Consider the following 12,963-nt stretch of genomic DNA (forward strand, 5'->3'; position numbering starts at 1 on the left):
TGCTCAGGGTGCAGTAGCTTCACCCCCATTAGCTCTAGAGGAAGCCCAGGAAATGACATTTCCCACCTAGTGAGTTCCCAGGATTTAGAGGGATACAGAACAGCCTTCCATCCCTATAAATCATCACCTACTCCTTTTAACTGAAAAACTAAAATAAATCAACAGGTCATACACTGAGTTTCTGAAGCAGTATTTCCCTCACCAAGAGGCTACAATTTGTGGGGCAGATCAGTGGCATGAGCTTGCAAATCATTTTCATATTGTGAGGGGGGCCCACAATGATGGACTGATTCCTATTCCTGCCTCTGTACTTAGTAGTTCTGTAATTTATGCTACCAAGGTACTGAAATCAAAGATGAAAGTTACAGCTTTAATTTACCCTTCAGATATTTTTGTGTGAGGGTAATACCTAGGAAGGAAGAAAAGCAGCTTAACCAACTCTACTTGAATTCACAGATTTGATGGATTGGAACAAATCTGATACTGAAGTTGTTAATATATTACAAGTTCACTGTTTGCATTTTTAAAGAAGAGACTTTAAAAATAAAATTAGAAGTTGATAAATGACCCAGAAATGTCAAAATTTGCGTACTTATCAGTTAAACTTATGCTGAAATAAAAGTGACTTTATTCTTTGAAAAAAAAAAAAAAATCAAAAAGCTAAACTTACAGCTGCGAGATTCTCACACCGTGACTGGATGGCCTGGATGAAGAGACCACTGGCTGCTGAATTCCTGTGAACAGCACTAATAAAGTCTTGCACTGGAGGCTCATGGGACAGACTAATCAAGTCTTGAACATGATTCACAATAAGCCAAGTCAAGTGTTCTGAATCATGTAAGTTTTGACACTAAAGGCAAAAAAAAATTAAATCTGATTGCAGTAATGCCCATGTTAAACATTAAAATACTAAAAGCTTTATCTGACATAACATGAAGTTTTTCACATATAATTCTGGTAGCTACTTCAAAATAGCAACATAAAGTGTCTATATCTTAGTATCACCACCATTATTTTCACCTGACAATTTTTCCAAATGCTTTTGATGTTGTTGCAAATTAGAAGATTTACAATAAATTTTTAAATTATTTTTTCAAAACTCTAAAAATCCAGGTTAGAAACAAATAAATTGAAGTCAATTCAAAGATGCCACTTTTAATGAAATGCTGTTTTAAATAAACATCCACACACACACAGTCTTCCTGTAAAATGTGTTTTTTCATTCAGGCTTCTTTTAAAGATTCCTTATTACTACTGGCCTTAAATACAAGGTAAATAATTTCTGGAAAGTAAAAGAGATCTATCAATAATTAGCTTTAAATCTACAGAGCCTACATGTATATCAACAAGCAATGCAACATTAAAAGATCTGTACAACTATCCAGGTGATGCTGAGAGACTGACAATGCCCAGGTTTTGGCGGGTTTTACTCTGGACTACACCTCTAATCTGACTCTGGTGACTGAATGTCCATTAGTACTTGAAGCCATTCTTAAACTTGGCTTTTGGTTTAGTTGAATCTGAAAGGAATGCAATTTGCTTGCCCCAATGGTCTGCAATGCAGACCAAAGCGCAACACTAGATATTATGGGAAGATTCACTTCAGAAGTTCCCAAGGAACTAAAATGCTAATATTGAGGTAGCAAGAGGCCTTAGCCACAGGAACTGCTCTCATTAGGGAGACAAAAAGAGAAGTTAAATGTTAATGTAAAACCTATTCTTTAAAGGTATGGAGACGGAAATTTATTCTCTCCTAGACACTGTGGTGCTACTGATGTTGGGAAGCGTAGCACTACTTGGTGTGCTACCAACACCTCACAAGTAAGGGATGTGACACCCAGCAGATAATTCTATTACTCACTAGGTATCCTTTAGAAGCCAAGAGAATTTTCAGTTCAGAACAGAAACAAAATGCCAAATGAAGTCACAACTAAGCTTATAGAAGCACCACCTGAAAACAAAACCACTTGTTTCACAAGTCTTCATTTTTCACATGCGAACCAGATAGATTCAGGTAATGCACATCAGTAATAAAAGACAGTCAGCATAATAAAATAAAACTATAGATGTAAAATTCAGTAATTCAAAACTTACAACATAGTCACAAAAAAGAATGAGTGCTCCTCTTCTCACTATCTCTCGGTTGCACATGCCACGTTTAGATTCTGAATCCGATTCATCACTGTCTCCAGATATCTGAGGGCTAAGCAATTTAGTAGTAGAAAGACTGTGTCGCCTGCAAATAAGACACTGTATTTTGTTACTATTTTATTACTATATTTTATTACTATAGCTACTGAAACATTAACAATAAAATTGCTTGGAATATCCTACCAATGCCCTTACATAATATTTATTTTCCTAGAAACTTTATTCAAACATTATATGGTTTTGAAGTAGAAGCTTTGCTTCCCATCAGCTCTTAGTCTAACAATTGCAGTATCACTTTTTTTGCTCCACGTTTATAACTTCATTGGACAGTCTGAACTTCTGAAGAACTAAACAGGTTATTTAAAATAAAAACATGAGTTATTGCATCTCTGGTAGGATAACAGAACCCAATATTGAATTTTCTTCTCAAGCTAAACTAGTGTTCTTGAGCAGTCTAGTGTCAGGTTGAAAGTGACGCGCAACTCAGAAGAAAATAGAGGTGGCACTGGTAAATCAAAAAAGAAAACTGCAAAAAATACCACCTTAACTATTTTTTTAACATAATTTTAGCAAATATAGACACATTACTACTACTAGGGATCAAAACCAAATCTTACTTTGGGGTTTGATGCACTTCTGACCACCAGTTGTAGTTGGTATAGTTGACAAGAAGCAGGATTTGACACCAGAGAAGGACTAAAGAAGGATGCGTGGGAATCATGGACTGAACAAGGTCACTCAAACTTTCAAGGGTATAGAAACTACCATCAGATCCATCTCCTGTAAAAAGTCTGGTGGCTGCAGCTGTGATTCTCCTAAACATCCCTGTAAACAATAAAAGCATGTTAGAGTAAGTATGCTCTAGTCTAAATTCTCAAGTTTTAAAATTATTCAGGGTAGTCTGAGAACACAAATCTTATTTCATAAACCACCACCATTTCTGGAAAAACAGTATATCCTAAGTGGTTGTACAAATGTAGGGCAAGTCATGGAGTTTGCCCAAGGAAAGTGTGTAAACCAGAATGGACCAGCTCCCAGATTCAATAAGTAATGCTTTAGATCAGACTGGAATTGTAATGACATCTATCTTCCCAATTTTTCTCTGTCATGCATCAAAAAGTATATCTAATACATGAAAACCTTTTCAAAATTTAAAATTGTTAATTATAGACCAGTATTTTTGTTTTGTTCATAAAGTAAAACACAGAAGTTCTAATTAAGAACCATGCTGTAACTACTATTCTACATGCTAAGATAGCTTACAAGACTCCTACTTCAAATAAGGCCTTCCCAAATACATTTACTTGAAATTAAACTGATATCCTTCTAATTTCTGAAGTGCATAAAGTAAACCTTTTTAAATAAAGTTATTACCCCGCATACTCAACACTCAGCACAAAAGACAAATTTTGCTTCTGACTTGATTTCTGTATTCATATGCCAAAATAAAGGGAGGGAAAACAAGGTAAACAGACAAACTTAAAGTTGTCTGAAGGTACAGGACTTTTTGCATTTCTGTGAGAAGACCAGGGGGAAAAGAGTTTCTTCAGAACCAGTTAGAAAGAAAAAGCTAATCAGAATAACAAGAGTGATCTGTAGCGTTGCTTGTTTGCATTGCCAGATATACAGAAGAATAAGTTGTAAATTCTGCAGCCACATGGACCAGTTTAAGCTGCCGCCAGGACTGATAAATACACAATGTAAATAGCAAAGAATGGGAAAAATAACCAAGTCTCAAAACTCAGGTTCCACTCACCAGCAAACCAGTGCTATTCCCATTACCAGCTTCCTGCATTTGCAGTTATTGCACCACCTAGTGACTTTCTACAGTCACAAAGGCCACCGCACGCTAATCTTTTCACTTTGTCTATGCCTTTTATCTCTACTAACTTCGAAGTGCACACTGAAAATGTTCATTTCTAATCTGGTGGCAGCTTCCTATAGTTGCATACACAGGAGTCAACAATGCTCACATTTTGAAAAAAAAAAAACTATAATGGGTGAGAAGACAAAACATCCAAGCAGAACAGTGGATAAAAATGACAGAAGGCCCTTGTTTACGTTCCCAGGCAGAAGTCGCCATAAGCTGCACCTGTAGTTAGGAGATATAACTTAAAGAGAAAAAAATGCCGAGGTTCTAACTGAACAAAAGAAAACCAGGCACTTAGTTAACCCTAAGCCTAAACCTGAAAGAAAATGCTACAACATGAAAATACAGCATAAGTGTCTGAACAACTTTCACCAAATTTTGTGCCTCCTCACTCACAATCCTGGAGTGTTTGTGACAAGAATCTGGGTTTGGAGGACTCCCATTTCTTAAACGAAAGGTCTCTTCCGACAAGTCAAAAGGCAAAACATCATCCACCACAGCTGCACAAACTCTCACAATGTAATTAAACTGGTTTCCCATTCACTTTTCTATCTGGCACTGTCACTAAAGACTAGAAGGAGGGAAGCTACTGAAAGTTAAACCAAGGCAATGCAGAAGCTTTGAGCTTTGACAGAAAACCAGCTGAAGACCCAGAACACTTTCATCGACACTTTACTTATTTTAAGTCTACGAAGATGATTAAGCGAGTGGAGCATCTCCCTTATGAGGAAAGGCTGAGGGACCTGGGGCTCTTTAGCTTGGAAAAGAGAAGACTGAGGGGTGACCTCATTAACGTTTACAGATATCGAAAGGGTGAGTGTCAGGAGGATGGAGCCAGGCTCTTCTCGGTGACAACCAATGATAGAACAAGGGGTAATACAAGGGTTCAAACTGGAACACAAGAGGTTCCACTTAAATTTGAGAAGAAACTTCTTCTCAGTAAAGGTGACAGACACTGGAACAGGTGGCCAGGGAGGCTGTGGAGTATCCTTCTCTGGAGACATTCAAAACCCACCTGGACACCTTCCTGTGTAACCACATTTGGGTGTTCCTGCTCTGGCAGGGGGATTGGACTGAATGATCTTTTGAGGTCCCTTCCAATCCCTAACGTTCTGTGATTCTGTGATTCTGTGATACACCTACGATACTTATGTTTGCAAGAAGCAGCTGCTAGGAATCACAGGAACAAAACTGATTTTTTTTCTCCTCAAGAAAGGACTTTAGAACTGAACTGTGTACAAACAGCTTAAAAACAACAAAAGATTAGAGGCTGTTGGGACACAGTGGAGCACAGAAGCATGTTAAATGTCTAACAGTACTCTGTATGCACTTTTTTTGTTGTTTGAATCTCCTAAGTAGTGCAGTATCGTAACTCCCATTTTACAAATGAGGTCATGGAATGCAGAGTTCCTTGTCCCATATCTGTAATGAAGTCTATGAAGAACTAGGGACTTGAGCCAAGACCTTTTAAATTGCAGCCAACTACTGTAATCCAAGGTTGGATTTCAGCTGCAGGGTGAAAATCAGAAGACAAGAAGGACGGTCACAGTAAAGAAACAATAAAAGAATAAGAAGATAGTGCCACTATTAGGATGATAAGACTAAGAAATCAAGCTACAGATTAAGGAATTACTGTAGTACCAGAACTGGATATCTAGCAGAGGACACCTGCCATGGTTTAAATCTAACTAGTGTCTAAGCACCATGCAGCCACTTGCTCACTCACCCCCCCGGCTGGATGAGGGGGAGACTCAGAAGAGTAAAAGCAGGGAAACTTGTTGGTTGAAATAAAGCAAGTTTAATAAGTAAAGCAAAAGTTGCACACACAAGGAAAGCAAAACCAGGAATTCATTCACTACTTCCCACGGTCAGGCAGGTGTTCAGCCATCTCCAGGAAACGCAGGCTCCATCACACACAATAGTTACTCAGGAAGATGAACGTCATAAACTCTGAATGTCTTCCCTGTTCCTCCTTCTTCTCCAGCTTTATATACTGAGCATGACATTATATGGTGTGGAATATCCCTTTGGTCTGTTGGGGTCAACTGTCCTGGCTGTGTCCCCTCCCAAATTTTTGTGCACCCCCAGTCTACTCACTGATGGGGTGGTCTGAGGAGCCAAAAAGGCCTTGACTCTGTGTAAGTGCTGCTCAGCAGTACCTAAAACATCCCAGAACTACCAACACTTTTCCACACAAATCCAAACGATAGCACCGTACTAGCTAGCGCTAATTAACCCTATCCAAGCCAAAACCAGCACAACACCTATGGTAGAATTCCCAAACCTGAAGAAAGAAGCTCAAGAGCAGCTAGCTGGAACAGTACCACCTTTCCTACTTTTCTGGTTTCGGCTATTTGTTTGGAGTTTTTTTGTGTTTTTTTGTTAATTATTACAAGGAGTGGGAACCTACCTTGTAGTGAGTATGAACCAGTGGTCTGCAACTCAGTATTTTAAGCATGGACATACCTACCAATCTCCAACTTCACGGGAAAAAAAAAATAAAAGAGGAATACAGCCACAAATTTAGAATTATTTGCTTTTTTTAACTTGAAAATTTTAGACAGTTTAAAAGTAAAGGTGAGAAGTTACTAGTTACATTTTGTTCCACACAGGCAGAAGAAACGTGAAAAATACGCCCTGTACACATGAGCACAAAGTTTGGGATGTTCTTTATACTGAGTGGGACAGAATGTCTTCAGCACCTACATATTCCTTCTCAGTGGTTCAACACCTTCAGCAATTGTCTCAGAACTGAAGAACCACCCTGGCACTGCACACTACAACACAAGGCATCATTTAAAGTATTACCTGATTTGAAGATATGTATTAAGCACATAAGCAGTGTGCCCAGCTCCTGGCAGTAGAAAGTATGTTGCTGCTCATTCATGTCCACTTTCAGTTGTTTGGTAACAATATCTTCCAGCAGAATGCCAACCAGTTGTAATAAGAACCTTAAAAACCATGTATACAATCAACAGAAAAAACTATCAATGCAACATCTTTCAGAGTAAGATTAGGGTTGCCTACAAAACTCAGTAAATTAAAAAAATAAAATATGAAGTCTTTGTGCATTCATCCTGAATAGGATGCTAAATTAAATGCTACAGGACAGGTTAACCTAAAACAAATACGCTGCTACAGGTACAGAGAGATGATCGCAAGCACTTCAGTAATTACATATTGATGGGATCTGGGTTATCTACTCATCAGCTGAAGTTGTGATAGCATGCACACACCAGCCCACCTCACACAGCAAACACTCCAAATGTTACCATGTCTTTATAGTGATTTGCAATGAGCTAAAAACACAGCTCAGCTGAGAAGGGACAACTCAGCAATTCACAGTAATTCAGCTGTTTACAGCCTCATCTATGCACATTCTATCGCACACATTCCATATCAAACCTCCAGCTGCTGGGGTGGTGAGAAGGGAATCAAAAGAAACACCAAAAAAGCACATTTGGGGAAAGCCATCCTTGCTCCTGGCCATAACTGTTCCTCAAGTCACTATTTTTGGACACAGGGTCACACTAAGGGAGTCCAGAAGCCCCTTTTCCCTCTACCCATTACTCTCACAGTGAGCTGAATGATAACAAACTGTTTTATTTCTATCTGAAGTTCCATACTTGAGTAAAAAGTTCTGATTTTCCTCAACAAGTAGCTATTTCAAATGCTTCCAATCATAATAAAACATAGTGTTTGTCATTAAGGCATTATGTCAACGTAATACCATTGCCATCTCTCCACACTTTTGCCTGAAATTTCTCACTCTCTGAGAACATCAGCATGGGAAGGTAACGAGACAAAGCCAGCTCTTGAAAAATAGGAAATAAAAAGTAGGACAGACTTAATAGATTTGAATCCATCTTTTGCCAAGATTCTAGTATAGAACCTGGGTTTCTGCTGAGGGGATGGCTCATCTTTCAGTCCCCACAAAGGGAAGAAAGGGTTAATCAGCTAAGTTTTTTTGATCTGATTTTAATAAGTCCAGGATTTACCCATTTTAACAGCTCTGTTAGGTCCTTCACTTGGCTCAAGAAGAGGTATAAGAACAGTCCAAAGTCCCTACTACACACTGCTCATCTCTTCCCTCTACTTTCCATTTCATTATTGCTTCCTCCACACGCTCCTCCCATATCAGCTTACGATCCAAACACAGTTCTTCACATCTGCTTACTTGTGACTTCTCAGATATCTTAATCTTTCCCCTATGTAATTCAAAAAACAACACACCTAGAAAACGTCTCTTCAGGCAGATATTTAGCCTGTTTAGCCTCGGTGCGATCCTCTGGTGCAGATACGTTATTTTCTCCACGTCTCAGTCTGTTGATTGCATGACATGAAATCAAATACGGTGAGAAGGAAAGCTCTTGTATACGGGATAGAACGATGTCTTCTGTTGACTGTGAAATCAGAACTCTAAGGATAGCTAAAATTCCAGAAATCCATAGCTGGACAGTGCTCACCGATGCCTAATACAAACACAACAATGCAGAAGATTGAATACTTTTGTAGTTAAACAACACAGCATAGGAAAGCATTCAAAAAAATTAACATTTTCATTAACTTGTATAAAAGCAGACCCTTTTGAGAATGGAGCAAGCAGGAAATAACTTTTATGTTAAGGTCTTCCACATTGCTATTCTTGTGGTAATTGTCAAGCTTATATTCACTGTTAAATAATCTTTCAACTATAAAAACTACTAATATTTGCATAAGAAAAATGTGACTTACCTATTAAATTGCATTCTAGAATTGATTATAACAGTACGTTTCTCTACAGTCCTGACCCTCAAAATATAAAATGAAGGTAAGTAATCCATAAGCAGAGTATACCTGTATAAAGTGCTCCCAGTTGGTAAATCATATTAGCTCTAACCAATTCTTTCCCAAAATCTGCTGCAGGTACTTTAACACCACATTGTAAATTAGAAATACGTGCTCTTTTGTTTTGCACAAAAGACATTCAGAGTCTCTCTTCTCTGGAAACAATTGCTTACCATTGTTTTAGGAGTAACAAACATACTCCTTAAAAGCATGTCCACAGGGCGAAGGGATGAAGGAGCCAAAATTTCAAATAAAGTGTTCAATACTCCCAGAGCCTCATGAGAGTCTATATGCATCTGTAAGAGAAAAATACAAAACTCATTTGTAATTGTCCATTAAAGGTTACTGAAACTCAAACTTACCATTTCATGCTTTAAACGTGTCTATATTACATGTGTGTAATAAAGGTGTCCTCTACAATACAAAATTCAGAGCAACCAAAAGCTATGAAAGGTAAATTAAAGCTTTATTGCAGGCTTTCCTACACAGGAGTTTTGAGAACATGAGCAATAACAACAAAAAAAAATAGATCATATGAAATTCAATATACCTATCACATGTATTTTATTAGGAGAAATATGCCCTATTCAGAGAATGAGACCAGAAGACTGACTTGTCATAAAAGTTAAAACTTTTCTCCTCCCTGCGCATCCTACCAGGTATCTTTATAGAGAGCAATGCTGGTTGTGAATAAACGTATGCAGTAACTAGGAGAAAAAAAATCCTAATCATCAGAAAAGTGAACAGCTGTAATGGTATTACACTGCAGTAACAGAGGCAGGACACCTTACTTGATCAGTTTTTATATAAATTATAGAACAATCAACCACAAAAAGCAAAAGACTGGACTTGAAATCTGGATGACTCTATATTGCTTAAATAGTTTGCTAGTTGAGCATGTGTATGGGTTCATACAATAGAAGCAGCAATTTTAATTTGCCAGCATTTCAGTTTTGCTCAAAAACTGTTGTCTGATCTGCAATAACTGCCCACTCTCCTCATCCATAAGATCTCCCCATGGGAGCAGGGATCTGCCATCATGGAGTAAAGAACATTAACAACTCAATTCCACTCATTTTACTTTTTATCCTTGAAGTGTTTCTATAATCATGTAAGAGAAGTAGAATGAGCTTCATCTGGAAACATCCTCAAAGATAGTGCACATAGTTCATGCATTTAAATATGACCTTCATCACTTCAAATACTTAGTTTACCCTACAGTAACTGTTTTTCCAGACATGGCAACCACACTTTGCAGAAAACTTGTCTTCATATAAAAAAGAAAAAAAAAATCACAATACCCAAAGCCATTATTGATACATATGTTATAACATGTATTTTAGATGTTTTTAGATTAAAAAATGTATATAACAACCTGTTGTTTTGCAAGCATCGGGAGAATAATGTCTGCTATTTGCCGGGACAATCTTTTCCATTTGTCTTCATTTTCTTTATGACACTGTTGCAATACTAAGATGAACATTTCTAGCACCTGAGGTAAAGTCCAAAAGAATGCAAGTAAACATCCATACTAACAGGAAATGTTTAAGTAATACTGTAATTGCAATATTTACACTTTCATCCATCTGCTAAAAAGCAAAAAGAAAAGAAAATCCATATGAGAAACGTGCAATATTTTTAAAACCCCATTTTCAGTTTAAAAGCTTCTTAGGTATGAACTTAAAAAAAAAAATAAAAACAATTTCAATTTACTTTTATAAACCAGAAAAAAATGTTTTCTTGGTCTTTTTGAAATGGCATTTTTTAGAAGACTATTCAAACAACTGGAAAAGGGATAGTAAATCTAAATGCCTCATTGCATACTCAACAAGAAGGGGAGGAAGGAAGAGAGCAATTTCCCACATGTATACTTTTTCTTTGCTCGAGCTCAAATAAAGCTTAAACTTGGTCAAGGAGACAGAACAGACTTTTTTTTGAGGGCAATCACCTGAGATGTGTCACTTTCATATAAAAGTCTATAGGAGAGCATAGAGTGGAGAACAGCAAGGGGCACCTCTAGTAGATGAAGGCGTTATGGGTTTGAGGGTTATAGAGATGCCACTTCCAAGGACAAACAGGTCAAAGACACAGCAAGCAGGAATTTTAATATCTGGACTGGGAAGCGGGACTGAGTGATCTGGTTTGGAAAACCAGTTAGATGGAGAACTTGTAAAAGAAATTCAAGTAGTTCAAGAGAGAAAGAAAAAAGAAAAAGAGAGATCACCAGATAACTTTCCTTCCAAAAAGCTTTGTCATGAGGGAGCAAATAGAGGTCTGTCTGAATGACTGAACCCTGGAGCTCCACGGCTGGCAGCTACAGCAGTAACAGAAACAAGCTAAAGGTGTAGCTCTATGAGCCTCTCAAATTATAAGGACACCAGTGCAGAACACCCCAGAACAACAGACCTGCCCAGGGGCTGGTTTATATGGACTGGACCAGCAGAACAGGACAGAATAAAACCTACAGATGGGACAGTGTGGGAAGAGCAGTGCATGGGTGGTCTTTAACAGGTTAAGAATGTCAGAAGGGGATCTGCTCAATTGCAGTACCTTATGTAACAACATTATTCACTATTTCACATCATGTGTCTACAGAGTGTCACTTCATATAGTTATATTAGTCATTTTAGGATTATAAAACTACAAATTCAAAAGAAAATATGGATACACAAAATTACCCCAATCTGAACACACAGTTCTAACAAATTATTTTGACAAGATGTACTTACTGCCTTTTTTCCAAGTATTCTCAGAAAATACATTGCTTACATTAGCATACACTACAACTGCATTTTCACATGATGAAAGGAAAGGCACATTAAGTTTGTTAAGCACCTGAATAAGCAATAAGACCCCATGTTAATTATGTTACTTCTCTTAAAATTACTTTTATGTTTTTCTACAGTTCACTTTGTTTAAAAGAAACTCATTCTTGTACTCCCTACAAGGCAGAAATATGTTTTCCAGACCCATGAGGTCTGAGGCAAAGTAAGTGCTAATGACTGTCTAACTACCAGTCTCATTACCCTGTTCAAACAATTAATGTTTCAAAATGTTATTGAATATATTGCTATTTTACAGCAATACCTAAATCATCTCTATGCAGGATGTTTCTTTTAATCCTGTGCTCTCTTCCACTTCTAGTCCTGTTCTTTTAAGTTTCTTCAAGTCTTACTACAACTCTTCTACTAACCTGCTGTTTATTCTATCTGCAACACAGCCAAGATCATGATCCTAACTGGAGCTTTTCAGTGCTTTGTTACCTAGGTTGGACTATAAAGTCCCACAGACAAGTTATTTGACTTGAAATACTGATTTGTAGTGCAGAAGTTTTCCCCTATCCCCAAAACAGTTTGCATACACTTTCTATAAGTAAAGATCACACAGAGAGTCCAGCTGTTCAAGTTTTGCTTAGAAAATCAGTAATGTTGCCTGAAGCATTTTTAAGAAAGTCTTTTACAGACTGTAACAAGGACCACTTTGTCCTCCGCTCTTACCTGATGGTACTGAATAAGTCTCAGTAGCATTGACACTACCACTTCCTTTTGTGTTTCCAACTCTTTTCCAGCATCGGCTTTATTTGTTCCTCTTAACACAAAGAGATCATGAACGATGGGTTGCAGAGCTGGTATTGCTGAAATCAGATTTGTTTGATTAAGTATGTGATAAATCACTCTAGAGCACTGTCTTCTTCTAACAGCTTAGCTACTAGAAGTACACTATGTTTTAGTTCATTAGAGGTTTTACCAATCCCTAAAAATAAAAAAATCCAAACAAAAAAACCCACCAAAATTTAACATGCATAATGATGTCCATCATTTACTTCTAGTAGAAAATTTATATTATAGACACATTTGCCTATTCTCAGGGAGCTAAAATAGATATATTTCTAAAGTATTTCTCAGCAGAATCACTGGGAAATATGAGAGAGGTGCTTTGACTTAAAGGCTGAAAGTAGAGGATGATGCAAAAGATGGGGCAGCAGTGTTGGTAGGGTACAACAAACTTCCCGAAGGAACTGAGACTTATTTCATGGATTAAAAATGTAAAAGCTTGCGTCTTCTGGAACAATCAGTATGATTACAATTTTCTATAGCTTAGTACTCAATACTGGT

At 37.5% G+C, this 12,963-nt stretch overlaps 1 protein-coding gene across 4 annotated transcripts in view; it reads right to left on the bottom strand.

Annotated features, from left to right (window-relative positions):
- Window positions 1-12,963, bottom strand: part of HTT (huntingtin) — a 116,165-nt gene that overhangs the window by 61,283 nt on the left and 41,919 nt on the right. For all 4 annotated transcript variants that reach the window (XM_082051409.1, XM_082051410.1, XM_082051408.1 and 1 more), the window contains exons 36-43: window positions 12,346-12,482; window positions 10,224-10,340; window positions 9,022-9,144; window positions 8,255-8,493; window positions 6,830-6,972; window positions 2,769-2,976; window positions 2,095-2,236; window positions 671-850 (exon numbers count right to left, since the gene is read on the bottom strand). In XM_082051409.1, coding sequence (XP_081907535.1) covers window positions 671-850; window positions 2,095-2,236; window positions 2,769-2,976; window positions 6,830-6,972; window positions 8,255-8,493; window positions 9,022-9,144; window positions 10,224-10,340; window positions 12,346-12,482 — 1,289 coding nt within the window. The remainder of the gene's footprint in view (window positions 1-670; window positions 851-2,094; window positions 2,237-2,768; window positions 2,977-6,829; window positions 6,973-8,254; window positions 8,494-9,021; window positions 9,145-10,223; window positions 10,341-12,345; window positions 12,483-12,963) is intronic.

This window comes from Streptopelia decaocto (genome assembly GCF_964273445.1).
Source record: "Streptopelia decaocto genome assembly, chromosome: 4".
NCBI lineage: Eukaryota > Metazoa > Chordata > Aves > Columbiformes > Columbidae > Streptopelia > Streptopelia decaocto.